At 43.5% G+C, this 19,549-nt stretch overlaps 1 protein-coding gene across 1 annotated transcript in view; it reads right to left on the bottom strand.

Moving 5' to 3' along the window:
• The window catches only part of CMTM4 (CKLF like MARVEL transmembrane domain containing 4), a 41,619-nt gene extending 22,791 nt beyond the window's left edge, over positions 1–18,828 (bottom strand). The window contains exon 1 of the mRNA XM_072873539.1: positions 18,126–18,828. Coding sequence (XP_072729640.1) covers positions 18,126–18,311 — 186 coding nt within the window. The 5' untranslated portion in view covers positions 18,312–18,828. The remainder of the gene's footprint in view (positions 1–18,125) is intronic.
• Positions 18,829–19,549: the final 721 nt, after the last annotated feature.

Genomic DNA, 19,549 nt, shown 5'->3' with positions numbered 1-19,549 from the left:
AAATGCAAGTAAAGATGAAGACGTGCCATCAGTTTAAGTAACGTGCAGCGGCATTAGTGTACAGAGGTCTTGGTTGTGGCAGCCCAAGTCTATTGATATGTTTATCAGAAAGGTTGGGAAAAAAACCTCAATTGTTTCAGTTTATGATGGAGATTCTGGTCACAAAGCGGAGGCTGTGTTTTGGAAACATGCACAATAACTGACTATTAACAGGAGTATTATCATCACAGAGTGGATCAGGACACCTGAACACCTGTTGGTTGGGGGTCAGGGAAAGGAGAACATTCCCATGCATACAATTTATCTGTAACACTTCTGTACCTCAAGCAAGATTCTAACTAAATATGTTACCATTTTTCTTGCAATAAAAATATACTTAACCTTTCTCAAAGATTATCCATCCTACCAGTGCTACAGATAATGCCTTCCTGTAAACTGCACATTATTTGTCTCACAATGAATGCTATGACAAAAAATAAAATTCGAATTAATCACCTCATCAGAAAAAGCTATGCTCCCACAGAAACTTCCCTTTTCATAAACACAATAAAAATCTCAGTCTTTGATGAGAAATATTTTCTCTTTGAAACATCACGGTAATCTTGTCCTCCTACACATTTATAAACTTGAAGAAGCATCCTTCCAATTAACTACAACTAATGTGAATCTTCTATAAAAAACACACTAGTGCTGCTTTCGCTGGCCATTCCACTCAGAGGTGAGCCTAATTTTGCTTCTAATCAAAAAAGCTAACTACTCTGAACACATGAAATGAAAGTGAAATACACTTGAAAGTGAATCCACAAATACACATGAAATGAAAGTGAATATTCACTGCCTACTGAATTAGCTCATCTACATGCCGCTCACAGCTGACTAAGGCTCAAAGACCTAAAATGTCACTTCTCCAGGTCTTCCTATGCTCTTCCCTCTGCCACACCACACATCCAAGAGAAAACTGGTGCCTTGCCTTACCACTCTGGCTATACACACTCTCTTGAGAAGAGGGAGGAAGGACAAAGACCCTCCAGCCCTCCTGGGAAGCCTCCATGCTCCATCCAGACACCATTTGAGGGGGCAGACACTCACGCTGCCCCAGGTGACTGAGGCACAAAGCTGCAGCAGAGAAAAACCCTCACTCCCCAGCTGCTAAAGCTCCGCTCTTGCTTTGTAACACAAGTCGCCAACGCTACCTCAGAAAACCAGGAGACAGGATCTATCCAGGCCTGCGTCTGCCTCGCTTGACTGCAGTTACAGGACTAGCTAAAAAAACCAACCAAACAAAAAGACCAACAAAAAAACAGTATCGTATCAGAGCACAGGTCTCAGCCAACAAAATGCATGCTGCCATTTGTCCAATGCAGGAGGCGACCCTCACTTTCGAGTCGCACCTTTTCTCATAGTTTAGGGTGATGAGTTTTGACAAGTTTTTCCATAAGCACAAGTTTCAAGGTTGGTTTACTGTGGACAAATGAGAAGTTGAACGTGGTGGAGATCTCCTCTTACATGAATTACTGCTGCCTCCCACAAATGACACAGCTACAGCTTTCTCGGGCAGAGTCAATAGAGAAAGTTTCCTCTGATAGATGAAACAAACCTTTCCATCTGGTTTTCTCTGCGCTGAGTACTTCAGAAAGTTTTCTATTCCACCCTAATTCCTCCAATACCCTGAGATTTGTATAAGTCTCTTTTCTTACTATCTTTCTCTTTTTTAACAGTTGCTTTTGGTTTCCCTTCTACTTCCTCTCTCCTTTAAGTAAGTACAGTGGAGATTGTATTGATATACACCTTGGTCATGATGGAAACATCTGCTTATTCTACTGGATGCTCAGGTCCACGCAGAGGCATCCTAGGCTACCTGCAATACCACCTTTTTCTTGAACAAAGGAGATGCAAGAGTCTGGTCAACAAAGCAGGATTAACAAGAATGAGCTTCAGGGTAAGCTGAGAAAAGGTCTGGGCCTGCTCAGACTTGTAGCCCAATGTGTGCAATATGGCTCTAACTCTGTGACGGAGCAAACCTCCCCCTGCCCTTCATCCCTCATCTCCCACCACCACATAATGCAAAGGCAGAAGAAAAAAATCTCCACATAGAGGATTAAGTATGAGATATATTTCCCAATGATGAATTTTTGTGCTTTTTGTCTTGAACAAACTGGCAAACTGTTACCCAATTTTATTGTCTGGGACATTCAGGACTGCTAAGACAACTCAGGCACAGTGCGAGGCTATTGCACTTCTATTAAAAAGCACTGAACCCCCACATAAAGGCTCCATTCAGAGTGAAGCAGCCCCTCACTGGAAGGGGATGAAGCAACCACAATTTAGGTCCATTTAATTCCTGAAAGAGAGCCTCTATACTGGGATCCAATGTCCTTTAATTTAGCCACATTAGCCTCCTACCATTATTGTATTCATCTCGACTTTCCTGTAAATTCCCCTGGAGAAGGGCCCTTAATGAAGAAATCATCTGCCTTAGGGCTATGTAAATGGCTTATATTTACATCACTTTCTTGGCAACACAGGCACGTCAGACATAAAACACTATTTCCCCAAAACGGAGAAAATGTGCTACGACAGGCACCGATGCTGAAAGAGAGCTTTTAGGAGGTTGCTAATAGTGTATTTTTCCTGTCAGAACATGTTGTGTTTTATTTTTGAAGAAAATAATCAAACAACTTTGCACTAAAAATAAAAAAGGCAGTCTGCAATGAAAACAAAGTAAAAAATGAGTTTTCCTGTTTATCTAAAACGTTACCACAGAAAACCTTATTGTGTGGTTAAATGACATAATTATGCATGATTTCCAAAAAACCACAAAATGGTCAGCATTTTTTCTGCCTGAAAAATACCCACAGAATTTCAGTAAGAATGTCACACTACCAAGACATTTTTACATCCAGACTGTTTAAATTAATGGTACAGCAGAATACATATGCACAAAATAGAGAAGAAATAAATTGCTTTTACACCACTTAAAGTATCTGAAGACATTAAACTTTCTTGAATTAAAACCTAGATTTATTGTTCTCATTTACTTGGCCCAGCAGTCACAACTTAATGTATGAAACCAAGTGGGTCTCATTCCTTGCAAAGCACATGCATTTCCCACATCTAAAACAGCTGGCACAGATACGAATATTTGGGATCATATGGCTTAAACACAGTCCTGCTTCTCCAGCAGGAAACCATCTTTTACCCTAAGCAGAAGAATGACTGACTTCCCGCCTGTTCCTAGTCTGCATCCTTAAGACTAAAAGAAATGTGTTATTAACTCTGGTAATTGGACTGCAAGGAGCCTTAAGTCACAAATGAGTATTAAACTTTTCTTACAAGACAGAAAATTTAGGAAAACAATGCTTACCACAGAGGGAAGCTTAAGAAGCACCAGTGATTCAGCACCCTGGATAAACTAAAATGGCACAAAAGACAACACTGAACAAATCCAGAGAAACTCAACCAAACCTCCAAATTCAACTCTGATTTGGTTGTGGTGGTGACAACAGAAATAATAGAATATTTAAATTTCAGATCTTCATTGCATCTCCAGAGTTTTACATGTAGCTGCAATCCTTATGTTTTCATTATTTCTTAGTTCACTTTCGGATATAACATGGCAAGACTTCAGCACACTAAATACTGTGGAATCCTTATTAAATCAGCTGATCTTTTGCCACCTCCAGCAGTTTTCTATAATCCCTGAAAGATTCAGCTACTGCTGACTTCCCTTTCTCAACTTAGGCAAAAGACCAATTCTAAATACAGAACATATTTCTGAGGCCAGAAACATTTTGATAGCGTATTACAAGAAAGGGTCATATTTAAGAATGAGGGCAATCAACACTCAACAACAGAATGATAGTTGTTTTGAAACAACACTAAGTACATCAAAACTAACACTTCTTCGGAAAAAAAAAAAAATTAACTGGCCTGAACTAAGGTGAACAGAATAGATTCGCAACTGGCTAAAATAGAAATGCATCAATTTTAAAAGTGAACTTAATCATAGAGTCTAGAAGAAAAAAAAAGCTGCAGACATGAAGTAGTGACTTATTTCCTGCTAACTATGCATTAGTACAGTGTTTTGCTTATTGCTTGGACACTCCTATACCACAAACATGCTTATCTGCTAGATAAATGCAAAACCAATTCCAGTTCAAATACCATTAAACAAATAGTATTTTACAGTATGGAAATATTTTATGTTTTGGGTTTTTTTAAAAGAAAAAACAAACACAGTTCTTCCTGTTACTGCTAAATAATTTAAGACTTTTTTCACGTTACATTTACATTGTCCTCAAAATAAATCCATTTTAGCATTCGAAGTAATAATTGAACATGCAGACAGTTGCAAAGCCCTGGTTTGCACAGCTCCTGCACGGCTCATTCTGGAGGTGGCAGTGACCAGACCCATGCCACACTGCTCCGCGCAAGGTGGCCTCAGGCTGCAGCATCAGACACGGCCGTGGCCACCACCTCCTCCCCCTTCTCCCTGTAAGAGCAGGGTCCCTGCCCAGGCAGCCCCTCACACCAGTGCCGGCTGGCATTAGGGGTGCACCCCGCTGGGACTGGAAGAGTCACCTCGTGACCCCCTGCCCAGTCCCCATCTCCATCGGTACCTCACCCACTGTTATTTTGGCACATGTAAAAAGTTGCTTATCCCTCCTTCGCATGACTTTGCAGACCTGACTGCGAGTTTGTCTTATTCACTGGCACCCAACCAAAACACAAGCATCTTCCTAACATAACAAAAAAAGCAAACAAGCAAGCAAGCAAGCAAGCAAACAAACAAAAAAATCACTCTGATTTAGGTATATTTCAGGTTTTATCCAACCAAGCAGATGACCAAAAGAACCACTGAACTGAATCTGAAGCCAAGGCACATTGCAAGGAGGTATTTGTTTTAGGCACATTACATTTCCTCACAGAAACCTGAATGAGATTCAAACATACCTTCCAGATTAGATGAAAAAGGAAAGTAACATGCCACCTGTCCCATAAACAAAAGCCCATCAACAGTTTTGTAGCAACCCTACAGAAACATTCATTTGAAGATCATACAGAAAGGCTTTAAACAAAGGCAAACAAAACATGCAAAATGTAATCAGTTTCTCCCACTGATTTCTCTCCACAGGAACCTGTGCCTCCAGTCCCCGTACACACGATACAATTCATGTGTATCATAATTCAAAATATTTTCATACACAACAGGTCCTGCAAGACAATAATGAACAAAATCCCAACATACTGAGTTATACATTTCTAACTTTCCCATTTATATGCTGTATTAATCACTTAATTCCTGTGCAACTCAGTGAAATAAATGGAAAGGCTTATTCTGTATCTATAGTACACTGAATCGTGCCAATGGCTTCAGTGAGTGGACATAAAACAGTAAATTATAGGAGGTAGGGGGTTTTTCCCCCCTTTTAACCATATCCTGATATTTGAGGCTTAATTTTCCCATTCAATGGCTCATACTCATTTTGACAGACACCTGCAAGCATTGCTTTTTATAGCCGTCTCTCTAATTCCCAAACATCACAAGCTAGTCTCTCTAACAATACTGCCTGGTGCCAGACATGGCAGGTTCCTTAGAGGCAGCTGCAACTCACAAAGGTCAGACAGCAAAATTCTCTCAACGGCCACCTCAACAAGCCTCGGCATACCCATGCCTATGCCCGAGGAGCAGAGGGGGACACGCCACAAGGCAAAGGGAACTCTTGCAGACTACCCGCTGCAATGCGTCCACATCAGACTTCAAAATAGTGCTCCAGAGTGCTGGTAGACACCATAATTAAATCACGCACGTAACACAAAAGTGGAAATTCTTAAACAGTAGAACTACTCAACTAAGTTCCTTCCAGTCCAATTTTATTACAATTTGACCAGCATTTGCATATCATGTTCTTAGACAAGTGTCATGGTTTAACCCCAGTTGGCAACTAAGCACCACACAGCCACTCGCTCACCCTCCCCCCTGCCCCGTGGGAGGGGGGAGAGAATCGGAAAAAAAAGTAGGACCTGTGGGTTGAGATAAAAACAGTTTAATAGGACACCAGGAGAAGAAATTATAACAATAATGACAAAATAATGTACAAAACAAGTGATGCAAAATGCAATTGCTCACCACCCGCTGACTGATGCCCAGCCCAGCCCCCGAGCAGCGATCACCGCTCCCCGGCCAGCTCCCCCAGTTCATATACTGAGCATGATGGCATATGGTATGGAATAGCCCTTTGGCCAGTTGGGGTCAGCTGTCCTGGCTGTGCCCCCTCCCGGCTTCGTCTGCACCTGGCAGAGCATGGGAAGCTGAAAAGTCCTTGACTAGTGTAAGCTCTACTTGGCAACAACTAAAACATCAGTGGGCTATCAATATTATTCTCATACTAAATCCAAAACACAGCACTATACCAGCTACTAGGAAGAAAATTAACTCTATCCCAGCCGAAACCAGGAGAACAAGCTAGGTAAAAATAGGTCAAAAAAATATAATGTATCTCTTCAGTGTTGCACTAAAAATAATTTTGTATACATGGAGTCCTCTGCATCTTCCTCGCCACTGCCAGCTGCAGGCAGTGGGGGCAGAAGAATGGGAGGGGGGAGAATAAAGTATTTTTCCATTAGTCCCATTTGCTGCTAGTCCTGCTCATGCAGGCTTTACTACAATAGTAACACAGAGTAAAAACTGACTACAGGAAACAAAATGGAAAAAAAAAAAAATCTAGCTTAACTGAGTTGAAGGAAGTTTAGTAACCCTCACTTTCAGTCACCAAGGCAGGGGAAGATAAAACTTAGCTTCCTTAAAAATCATTGGTAATTCTTGTTTGTCTTAAAGACTAATTTAATAGTTAGTGTCAATAAAAGTCACTAGTTTTGTATCAGCGTTTATTAGTTTGTTAGTAACAACTGTGCAGGATGCTCAAGAGAGCATGTCCAGGAGAGGGACCTCTGAGTACATTGTCCAACTTCCCATCTCCAGTCTTATAGCAAGGGTACAGTATCCTCTCCAGTCCATTTCCTAGTATTTTCTATTAAGTCAAGCTGTAAGAACTCATAATTTATCATATCTTTGCTATTTAAACAAAATGGATATACAGTTACCCTATTTTTGTCTTCAGGCTGCACACACATTCTGTATGGTACATACACACACATGCTCTCTGCTGGAACACAGCAAGTTACTGAGATGGTGTTTGTATGATTTTTTTAAACAAAGTAAAAAAATTTGGCTATTGCTTCACTCATGAGAATTCACTACTCAGCTCCTAAAAAAAAGAGAAAAATCAACACTTTTGACTTGGCTTCGTGTTCCTATTCACATTCATAGGCCAACCTGCGTTGGAAACCTGGCTAGTCAAAACAATATTAAAACACACTACTGTAAATCTGTAACAAACAGTAGGATAAATTAATCAGTTTTAAGAAGTAAGGGTGTACTCATAAAATTTGTCAAGTGTTTGATCTGCCCAGCCTCCTGTTTAACTAGCCTGTTAGGCTATTTTAAAAAGTGAAAGTTCTATTTTAAGACTATCAGAATCAGTCTGTATCCTTTAAAACCCCATTTAATCCCAATTATGAGTAAACATCAAACATCCCACAAATACTAAAACAAGAAAGGAATTTTAATGAGAAAACAATCAAGAACTTAAAGTAGTCCTAAAGAATCCATTAAAGTTTTTGGGGGTTGTTTTTGTTTAAAGGAAATGGTGCAAAATGTCCTTGCAATCCCAACGTTCCCAAGATTGCAATCTGAAGGCCCCCTTAGATGCCATGCCTTAAAAGGCAAAAAGAGTCTAGACATACTGGTAAAACAGAACATTAAAAAAATAGATGTAGGCCAGAACATTAAAGAGCGCTGCCAGCTGTACTGGGGAATGCATGAAACCTTCAAGCCCATCTTGCTGTTCAGACTGCCTTAGAAGCATTATACAGTAGTATCTGATCCAAAATAGAAAAGAGCCCACAAACTTTCATTGCATAACTGCAAATCCACCTACTCCTGATTTTGTAACTCAAGAACAGATCTGCCTAAAGACTGCAAACAAACTTGGCACGCTGCAGACAGAGGACTATAAAATGTCGTTAACAACACAAAAGCCCTGACACTCTGGCAACAATGCCTTCGCCTTCTTGGTCACCATTCTTACTGCACTGCCACCATGAATTAAACATACTGAACATCCCAAAGGCTTAGGACACTATCCTATAATTCTGGAAGCGCACTTTTTCCAAAATACTTTAAAAATGTTACTAAGTGATAACATCATCTAAAATTAAAAGATCCCAATGTTTAATAAAAGGTTTCATCTACATTAGAGAAGAAGTTTCTAAGCATTAAATGCAACAATTAGTTTCTTTTAGAAGAGTATATGATCAAACAACTAATTAATTTATTCACAACATTCAAGTGGCAATATCAGTTCCTAGCATGAAAATAATTTCATAAGACAAAAGTTACTGAAGGTTATTAAAGACCTGTAGAACTTAAGTATTTAATAATACCACGACCATGCTTGTTGCTTTCTTGCATGAACATTTCGAGTTTAAAAAGTACAAAAGTACAGTACTAATATGGAAATGCTTGTAGGTGATTCATAAAATAATTTCACAAAAAATAGCCAGAACTGTTATGAGTAGTGCTGTATCACTAGCAGCATTTATCTGTATCACTTATAGCATTTGAAAATAACAATATTTAGCTTAAGTGAGAGTTACAGCAGAAGTATCACCATATGCAACTCCAGATCTAAGCACAGGACATATTTCTGCATACCAGCCACATGGTTGCCATGCTTTTAAGCTATACTGTAATGAAGGGAACTATCATGTACAAGTTCAGCTCACTTGCAAGCTGAACACTTTGTTAACATACATACAAGCTAAAGAAAATTTAAAGAAGTGTTTTGAACAATACATTATTCAAGCATCAACACCTGAATATCAAGTTACATATTTAAAAAGTTTAACTTCAGACAATGCTGAAGACACTTGTTTGGGTAAAAACATATCATATCCTTCCACAAGCTAAGGCATTAAATACCAGAGCCTTAATTAACAATTAATTAAATACAACAGTCAGAAATGTGATACTCAGAGTTATAGTTCCCAGTTTAATTTGCACACAGTGAGATTAAAACATTAAAAGTTACTCTGCTTACCCGAAACCACATTTCAGGCATTATACCATTCTAGTAACATACTGCAGCCTGACTACAGATTTCATCCTGGACATCTACTAAACAAAACAATGCTTGAGACCTGTCACTGTAAAGACTGCGTTACTTGATTCATGCTGTTGCGTACTGCATGGGCTTCTCAGTTTGGGTGAGTGCTACACTAGCTCTAAGACCCCTTTGCCCATAGCCAGTAATATTTTTGACCCATCTTTCCTCTACTCATGGTTGTACGTTCTTACACATATTCTACATCAGGCTGGCGTTATCCAGCTTTTGCTCTCCTCCTCCCATATTCTGAAGAGTTGATGGTATGAGTTCCAGAGAAATCTAAACATTACTTCCATGTTTTGGAAGCAACTGACTACATAAATCATCTGATAATTAGGTGACTTATTTTTCTAAAAATCAGAATGTTTTTTTTTTTTAATCCAGCTCCAATTTAGAAGTAGCAGCTACTACCACTACGGAGTAACAGCAGTTGACCCACTGTTAAGATGTCTATCCATTGTGCATCTAGTCCTCTTTGTATACAGAGTTTCAGTACAAAAGTATTTGTTGAGGTCTAAAAGCAAGGCAGGTATTTCTGAAATGCAATTTTGAGCACAGGATGACAACTATCAAAAAGTAGGCAAGTTGATTTGACAAAACGATGCATTAACTTGCATCAGAAATAGTCGATTCCTCCTATACTGGTTATATTACAAGAAAAACATAATCTCTTAAATTTCTAGTCATTCTCCTTGTCTTATCATCTCAAAATGGTAATTAAATCACTAGGGAGGTTCATCAAGAAAAGACATTACCAGAAAGATTAGACGAAAAGAAGGTAGCTTTTCAAATAATAATACCATTAGAACTACATTTCTTACTGCAGCATCTACAATTAGTATAGTGTATCTATTACTATTACACTGGTTCATAATGGGAGGGAAAAAATAGAGCATACTTATTACAGAGATTATAGAAATTTCGTCTGAAAGCAGAATTTAAAACTATCCACCATCTTAGAAATTTATAACAGGAATTTGGAGTTTACTGACAGTAGGACTGTAACTACCAGTTACAACTACTGACAGTAGGACTTAACTACCATGGCCAGATGGTAGTTAAGAGACACCATGAAAGAGACCAAAACCCATTCACCTTTCTGTGGTAAGACAACCAGTGTCTTTTCTTTAATTGCACACAGAAACAATAAAAAGCAAAGCTGAACAAAGTTATCTCATCATTCTTCCCTCTATGGTAAATGTCAGTACAAAAATATCGCCACACAGCAATGCAGATCTACAACCTTTAAAGAAAAATCTTTCCAAAGAGAAATCAAGAGTTTCAGAGACACTGAAGAGACATGGTTTACCTAAAGAGGATTTCTAAGCATATTTGTGTGTTACAAGCCTGATCCTTTTAATGTGATATTGTAACAGTCTTTTTCTAGGACCAAATGCCAAAGATCACCAGTATCCACTGTCATACTTAACATCTTCTGAACAAGCAGCTACAAATACCACTGAGAACCAAAGCTCAATATACAACACACAAAGTCACAAGGATTTCTTACATAAACGCACATTTATTGTTTGGAAATTATAAGAGAATAGAAGGTGGAAGATACAGTTAATTACAAAATGACTATAAATTACCAATGCAATCCTAGGACTTAACAGGAGAGGTATCTCCAGCAGAGGCTTGGAAAGTGACATGTCATCATACACACTGGTAAGACACACCTGAAAGGTTACCTACCACTCAGGTTGTGCCTACTGAGAAACGATTACCTCAGGCAGACAGTGGTGCAAGGAAGGGCTGCCGGATGGTCCCAGGACAAGACAGCCCCTCTTACGAGCAGAGTCCAAAACAATTTTGTCTTGCCTTGTGCAGCAAGATGAAGGCTGGCTGAGTGCAGACAGCTGTTTCAAAGTGCACAAAGGAGTAAGGAGTAGTTATGGAAAGTGGCAATGTTAATACAAGAAGAAATGGCTATAAATTTGCTAGAATTAAGTTCACTCCAGAAATGAGGAAGGTTTCTATACCTCTGAAGTGCAGAACAAATGAACAAAAGCAAACTTGAAGGTGAAGCTATCACTTATGGAAAAAAACATCAGCTACAGGTACGTCAGGGCTGCCTGCGATACCGAAGCTGCCTAAGAAGGCCCAGATGCCTCCTGCAGTGCTCTGCTTCTCACAGAGACCACTGAATGCTTTACGTCAGGACCGATGGCCTGACCACCGCAGAAAGACCTTACCATGCAGAGAACGTCATCTACTGACCTCTATTAGGTACAGTCTAATTTTCTGTAGCTTAGTTAACACCTCATCTACATAAAACCAAACTTTACAATAACATCTCAATTTATTCACATTGCATTCAGTGGCTAACTGGTAACTTCTCTGATTTACAGAATGACAACTGCCTGTAAAACACCCGGCTCCCCACTCTAACAGCCCATAAATGAAGCAGATCAGGATCACACTGCGGTGCAGCTGCACAGGAGTACTGCAGAGACACCCAGGGAGAAAGGAGCAGGGAAGACTTAGACATGCCGTAAGATGTGACAACACTGGACTGGGGTGGGAGGCTGGGGACTCCATCTAATCGTCCCCTCCAGAAGCGATCAAAATGAGATGCCGAGCTGAAGGCACAAGAAGGCAGCGATAATTAAATATGAGATTACTGAACACCTCATAATAGTTTTCAACCGGATTCTAATAGTTAGCAATTAGCTTACTCCTTGGAACATAAATTTTATTACTCTAATTTTTTAATATAATTAACAATGAGAATTCTCAATAGTATTATTACCCATGTAGGCGTGTATTACAGGCTTTTTGAATTCTGTTTTCTTCATTGCAATAGATCCTGATAGCAAAGAATTTTACTGTAGTCCTGGCCTTAACCAATTTCTGGATCTGGAAATGTATAATGACAGTAAGCCACAAAACAACGTTTTCCAATATTCAGCTACTCTCCACCAATGAAGATGGAACTTTTTATTCTGAAAATTGTGAACATATGAACTGCTATTCCCACCAGATTTCGTTTAGCTCAAAATCTTGCCTCCACTGACGGGCAATAGCATATGCTATAGAGAACAAGACGAGAGCAAGCACGCAGTGATACTTCCCAGTACACTCATCAGCAACTTGTAGCTCGGAGACCTCCCAAGCAGAAGTATTATCTTCTTTAAAAGGAGTCTCTGATGGATTTTTGTAGCATTTGGAACAGACACGTGAAGAAAAGAAAGTCTAGGGCTGTCCGAGCCACAGAGGCCATCACTAACCACCACAAATGCCATCCTCTTTTAAGCTAGCACATTATAAGGTTTTCTGACACTTGCTACTTCCATCAGAAGGTTGCTCTGTGATCTTACTGCTCCAGTTAAACCATTCCTAACTACTGCCAGTGTCACAAGAACTGGCCAGGCACAATTTTTCACATCAACTGGCAAACTGTTAAAGGTGATATATGTTACTTTAAATCAAGTCCCTGTGAAAACCTGGCAGGATCCCAGTGAGAACCAACAAGACTCCCAACAGGATCCTGCCTGGTTTCCTCATAACTCACCTGGAGCCTGAGGAACAGGTCACCTGGAGCTACGGTGCCCAAAGAAACCGAGAAGCAGACAACAGGCAGCCGTGATTCACCATGGGAATTTCGGTGGGAAATATGTGTCTACAGCCAACTTTAATGACAGCAAGATCCTTGAAGGTGCAGAATTATAACAATCATGGAAAAATAATAATGCATTTAGAGAAGCTGAAGACAAAAATAAAGTGAGGGGGGAAAAAAAGCAGGCAATCTCATCTAAAGTCAAACAATTTCCAGTAAAGAGATGGTGATACCTGCTAATCAGTCCGTCTCTTTTGGACAGCAATGGGCCCCTCCTGATTCCTCACATAGTAAAAACCTTCCTTCAGCAAGCGCACTCAGAAAAAGGAGACTCTCCTTAGGAAATTCAAGGGAATGGGTAAGAAGTACTGAAATGAAACAAAGCATTTGAGGATGTCCATAGGAAAGTTTTCCAGGGATATCTGTTTGATGATTGTACAATAATCTCTATGGGAAGTATTAAAGCCCCCAAAAGCATGAGAAACATTAAACCATGCCAGAAACATTAAACCATGAAAATAAACTCCGAAGAGCTTTTCTGCTCTGGTCTCCAAGGACAGCTATCTAATCTCTCACATCTGCCATATGGCAAGGTACTGCTCCATCTAAATGCCGGTAAGTCAGCTGAGACAATTTCCACCTAGATTTCAACTCCCCCAAAGAAAAAGCATTTCTTCAGTTAGTATACAAGTGTACTGGCTTCTCCCCGACTTCCATTTCAAGTTCAAAGCCTCATTTAAAAAAAAGAAAAAAAGGCACAAAACCAAACATGAGAGCTCCGTACTACTTTAAGTCTCACCCCCCTTCATTTCCTTTCACACCATTTACTTCCCACCTGCCTGATGACACCCAAGCAGGTGTCTCAGCCACCCCAGCAGCCCTGAAAACCCCTTTCCTGATATGGTCCAACGCTCACCACCTTCCTTCGAGCTTCTTCTTTAGAAGAGGCTTATAGCTCCAACCCCAGTTACAGCAGATGTTTCCTCACAGATCCAAATAAACACACATGCAACTACTTCAACTGAACAGTAAGATGCAGGCAAAAGAGCTACTTTCGAAAAGCTCACCTGCCTAACAACAAAACTTTCAAAAAGAGGAAAATCAGTTCAATACTAAGCTGTTGCACATGGATCCTTTTTATTACTTCCTCGCTACTCCTCATATTGAATATTACTGATCATTAGCAGGCAGCCATATGTACTGCATAATTATTCAACTTAACCTTGAATATTAATAAGAAGCCCTAAATAGTAAAATACAGTTTTCTTCATTTGCATACCCAGTTTAAAATTAACAAAAAAACATAATGCTATTCAACCTTTTCTGGGAGTCAAGGGAAAAAAAGCCAAAATAAGACTCAGAAATAAGCTGCACAATACTATACATGAATCATTATCATAACCCATTATGTCAGTGCCCCTTTAAAGGACACTTCTGAGCATACTCTCTTGAAATATTAATAAATGTAAGTTAAAACTATTCTCCCCTCTAGCAGCACTTAAATTACTCCATATGCCTAAAATGTCATACTGCTTTCCATCTTGTCACAAGCCCTGTAACAATATTTTGAATCGATAAAGATAAATCTACAACAAAATAATACAGCCCTACAATCACCTATTTTCAGTCACTTGGTTTTGGTCCATCCATCCCCATCCTCCCCCTTCCCTGTTCCTTCTGCTTTTGACAATCAAAACCGGGCATTTGGAAGAAGAGCCATTTAAGCCCCTGTTAAGCCCCATTTAAGCCACACATCTGCTCACTCACTCCCCCTCACTGGGATGGGAGAGAGAATTAGAAGAGTAAAAGTCAAAAAACTTGTGGGTTGAGATAAGAACAGTTTAATGACTGAAATAAAAATAATAATAATAATAATAATAAATTGTAATGAAAAGGAAAACAACAAAAAGAGAGAGAGAAACAAAACCCAGGAAAAACAAGTGATGCAACCCCCCACCAGACGCCGACCAATGCCCAGCCCGTCCCTGAGCAGTGACTGCTGCCCCCCAGCCAACTCCCCCAGTTTCTATACTGAGCATGATGGCATATGGTGTGGAATAGCCCTTGGCCAGTTGGGGTCAGCTGTCCTGGCTGTGCCCCCTCCCAGCTTCGTCTGCACCTGGCAGAGCATGGGAAGCTGAAAAGTCCTTGACCAGTGTAAGCTCTACTTAGCAACAACTAAAACATCAGTGGGCTATCAACATTATTCTTGTACTAAATCCAAAATGCAGCACTATACCAGCTACTAGGAAGAAAATTAACTCTGTCCCAGCCAAAACTGGGACAGCCACAATGCCCAACAGTTATCCTTCACATACAGCACTACGAACTAATTTGCGGAAAGTCCTTCAACTGAAGATTAGAATAAACAGCAATGTTTGTCTTGAGCTGATACTTTTGTCTGCCAATCATATATGTATTTTAAGACAAATCCTGATGCTAAATGAAGCACATGTATTGTAATCTTTCCTGCAGCATTCTTTTTACTAGAATATATTTAGAGACCTTTTATCTTAACCAATAGTTGCCTTTTTCTTTTTTTTTTTTTATTTTTTTAAGTTTTCCTGTGTGCAGTAAGAGGAGTTCCTCCTTGTTTTTAAGAGCTAGAGTTCTATACTATGGACTTTGATACATTTTAGTTCCTACCATAAAGGTATTATTAAACATTATAATTAAAATAATTATACTTGACAAATAAGCAAATTAAGTGCACTATGGAATGTGTCCTCTTTTCTTTCTCTTCCAAAACTGCTCAGTTTTCCATCGGTTTGCAAAATTCAGTAGTCTGCTCTACCAGTCGTAACCATGAATTAGATAGAGCTTCCTTTGAGGACAATTGTGCAGAAACTAAACGTGTTGAGATGGTACATAGGCTTCCACCCTATACTAGCTACTTTAATTTCTTGTTAACTTCTGACCCACTGCTTTCATACACTCCATAGGAACCTCAGATCACTCTTACTAAAAAGGCACAAAACATTACTCAGTTCTCCTGAAGATACTAATCTGCATGTACACGTCTTCGTAACGACTTACTGGAAGTAGTGACATCTTTGTTCAACAGACAAGAAAACTCCCGTATCTGTAACTCCAGCACAGTGTGGTTTTCCCCTCATCTTTCTTTACAAGACTTAAAAAATTAAGAGGTGTACTCTATGTACCTCTGGAACGTGTTCCAAGCAAATCAGAGTTTAATAATAAAGGATTCATTTACTCACTATCAGTAATCACTCATTTTAATTACAAGGTTTTAACATGACTTGCCACAGTTACTAGTGTATTACAGAAAGGATCAGCAGCAGGAACAGAAACAAAAATCCCGAGGGCAGATTATTTCAGCGTATTAGGAAGCACCACCCCAGGATTTCCACCACATGGACAGTTTTTAACAGTTCAAAGACAGGTGGATGTTGCACAGCGACGACAGATTCTTTGGCTTCAGTCCTGAATACACGTAATGCATATATAGCTATTCCCTGTTGTTAGACTACTCGGGTAACACACTCGTTGCTACCACTTGCAGACCACAGATTCTATTCTACACTAAGAAGATGAGAAGAAAACAAACAGCACTTCCAAATCCTGGATTTTACTGGGTATTTGTAAAAACGTTATCATAGATTCATCACCGCAGTTCTCTGCAAACTTGTGTCACTGTTGAACCTAGGATACTTAAAATGTATTTTACATGAAACCTGTATGTGCAAGCTTTGTCTTATACTAACCAGCAGTGGTTTTAAATGAAGTTTTATACATACATATATGAAATATTAAAATGTTTCTGTCATCACAGTCCTCAAAGAACTCACCCATTTTAAGGGAAAACAATTTGTAGTACCCTATAAGAAACTACTTAAAAATTTATTTCAAACTTACTGCCATTTCCATAAAACAGCTATTTTAAAATATCCTGAAAAACACATTTGTTGATTTAAAAAATACTAATATCAAAGTGACTTTGAAAGTAGATCAGATGAAGACAAACGCCAGCATCATCAACAGAAAAGCAGACAAAATGCTTAGGTGTTATTACACATTCAGCTGCTATGGTGCTGTAAGACTTGCATGGACTCGATCAAACTAAACAGTTTAGCCGTTCCAAGTACATGAACGAATACAGCTTACATTTAATTCAGAACGGAAAAAACGTGGGTTTGGGGGTTCTTTCTCCAGGCCTTCTTTTCTTTTACTCTGTGCGCTTAAGAGAACTTCAGCCTGTTAAAGGCAAGCACACAAGCGAATGCTTTGCAGGCACCCAAGTCGACCCCCAGGGACAACCCACGCCTGCAGCTCCTCACCTACAAACTTCAGGCAGTGCCCACCCGTCATGTGGCCCTCACGCGAGGGACACAGGACCACGACACACGCACGCCTCGCCTGGCAGCCAGGCACGGGCCCGCGGGGCAGCCAGGAGCCCGGCGGCTGCCCGCACGCAGCAGGCAGCGGGGCGGGCAGCACATCTGCCCGAGCGGGCTGCCGGGGCAGATTCGCCGGGGCAGGACCGGTGCGTGCCTCCAGACGCAGCCACGCCGCTCTCCAACGCCTCTCTACGGCAAGTCCACCACAGTGAAAACACACCTAATATTTAAATGGCAGTATTTATGTACTGAGAAGTTGCCTTTTTATTTTAACCTACATGAAACCTGTAGTGGCGGAGTTTTTTTTAACACCCCAGTGATCTAAGGGCACGGGCAGGCCCTGGGGCACGCACACCGCGGTACAATCTTTTACTAAAATCACCGGCGTAGCCGGACGCCCCTACAAAACCTACCGTAATGGAGGCCTACCCCGGGCCGCCTCCCGCTGCCAGGGGAAGCCACACCACCTGACGGGCGCAAGCCCGGCCGCACCTCGAGCCACGCGAAAGCCAGCAGGGTTTCCTCCGGCCGCGGGGACGGCGGCTGGGCAGGACGGCGGGGGCCGGAGGGCAGCTCGCGCAGCTGCCGGGCCGAACCGAGCCTCCCCGCGGCGGCGGACACAACCCCCCGCACCCGGCGGAGGTGGCCGCTCGAACAGCGCGCGCCCCAGCGCCGAGCTGGGCAGCGGCGGGTGGCACGGCGCTCCCGGGCCGGCTGCGGCGGCTCCCGGCCCGCGCCGGGCTTCCCGGCCGCCTGAAATGGAGGACGGTTGGGCCGCCGCCAGGCGCCGCGCCCGCAGGTACGCACCTCGCCGCCGGGCCGGCAGGGCGAGCGGCACGGCCCCGCCGCCGCGGGGTGCCTTCCCCCGCTCCCCGCCCGCACCCGTAGGGGAGAAGGAGCCCGCCGGGATGGGGGGCGGGGGGGAGGGGGGAGCTCTCCCGAGCGCGGGCGGCGGGCCCGCTCCCCGCCGGCGGTACCTACCACCTCGGCCAGCCTGATCCTGCCGAAGGTGCTCCGCAGGTAGTCCAGGTCGCAGCGGAGGCCGCCCAGCCCGCGGCGCTGGCTGACGGGCTCCGTAGTGGGCTGGTAGGGACTGCTGGCCCCCGAGATCATGGAGGTGCTGGACGCCTCGCCGTCGAAGCCCTCTAGGTCATCGCCGTTCCTCATGGTGCCGCTGGCGCCGGTGCCGCCGCGCTGCTGAGGGGCTGGCCGCCGAGCTCCGGCCCGAGCCGCGCCGCGCTCACCTAGCGCAGCGCCGGCTGCATGGCTCCCCCCGACCCCCGTCAGGCGCAGCGGCGCGGGGAGCGCGGAGGCAGCATGGTGCTGTGCCCCGGCCCGCCGGCCGCCGCCTCAGCCCCGGCCCCGCGCGGGGGGAGGGGGAGCGGGAAGGGGAGGGCGAGAGGGAGGGGGAGAGCGGCGGCGCGCGGGCAGCCCTCAGCGCCGCACGCCGCGCCCCGCCGCTCGGGGGCGCCCTGGCCCCGCAGAGGGGCGCGGGGAGGGGGAGCCGCCGTGCCCGGGGCCGCCGCGGCGCGCCCGGCCCGGGCTCTCGCTGGGACGAGGCCGCGGGGCTCCCTCAGCCCCTCGCGGCGCGGCCAGCCCGCGGATCGCCCCCCTCCCCCGGTCCGGGCAGGGCAGCTCCGCTCCGACCGGGAACGCTGCCGCCGCCGCCGCCGCCGCTCCTCCCCCTGCGCTCAGCGGAAAGGGCGGAGAGAGCCCGCCCCGGAGGGCGCGCCGCGGCCGGGCGGTGCCTCCACCGGCCCGCGGCCGTTCGCCCGCTCCGCCCCCGCGGCCGGCACCTGCCCCCGGCCGCGTCCCCGCCCCCGGGCCGGCCTGCCCGCCGCCCGCGGAGCCGCACGGGCAGGGGAGGGGCAGGCACCTGCCCCCGGCTCGCCGGGGCGCTCCCCGCCCCGCGGCCGGCGCCGAGCCCAGCCTCGCCTCGCCTCGCCTCGCCTCGCCTGGGGCGGGCGGGGGGGCGGCTGCGGCGCCCGGTCACCTTGCTCGGCAGGAGCGGTGCGGAGAGTACAGCTGTTGGCGCTTCGGGAGGCGGCAGCGGTCTGTTGTGTTAAAGGCTTTTTGACGTCGGGGTTTTTAAAATGCACTGATGTTCATGCTAAGACTGAGGTCAACGATACTGACATTTTACATTGTATTCATAACTCAGAGTTAATCCTTCCAGATAGGTAAAGCAGTTCACACTGCTCGGAATTACACTTCTGAGCTGTTACAATACCGTACCCGCAGTAGTTCGAGTAATTGGAAACCTTTGGGGTATTCTGCGAGTGTTAGAAACACTCGGAAGTGTAAGTTTAAATAGTGACATTTTCCAAGTAAACAGTTAGTTTTGACAGGCTCTGAATCACTTTTTGGAGACACTTTTTCTCTTGCTGTGTCACCATAAATATGGA

This window comes from Ciconia boyciana, chromosome 9 (assembly GCF_034638445.1).
Source record: "Ciconia boyciana chromosome 9, ASM3463844v1, whole genome shotgun sequence".
In the NCBI taxonomy this organism is placed as follows: Eukaryota; Metazoa; Chordata; class Aves; order Ciconiiformes; family Ciconiidae; genus Ciconia; species Ciconia boyciana.
Note: the sequence above shows the minus strand (reverse complement) of the source record. Positions and strands in the feature narration are given on the sequence as shown.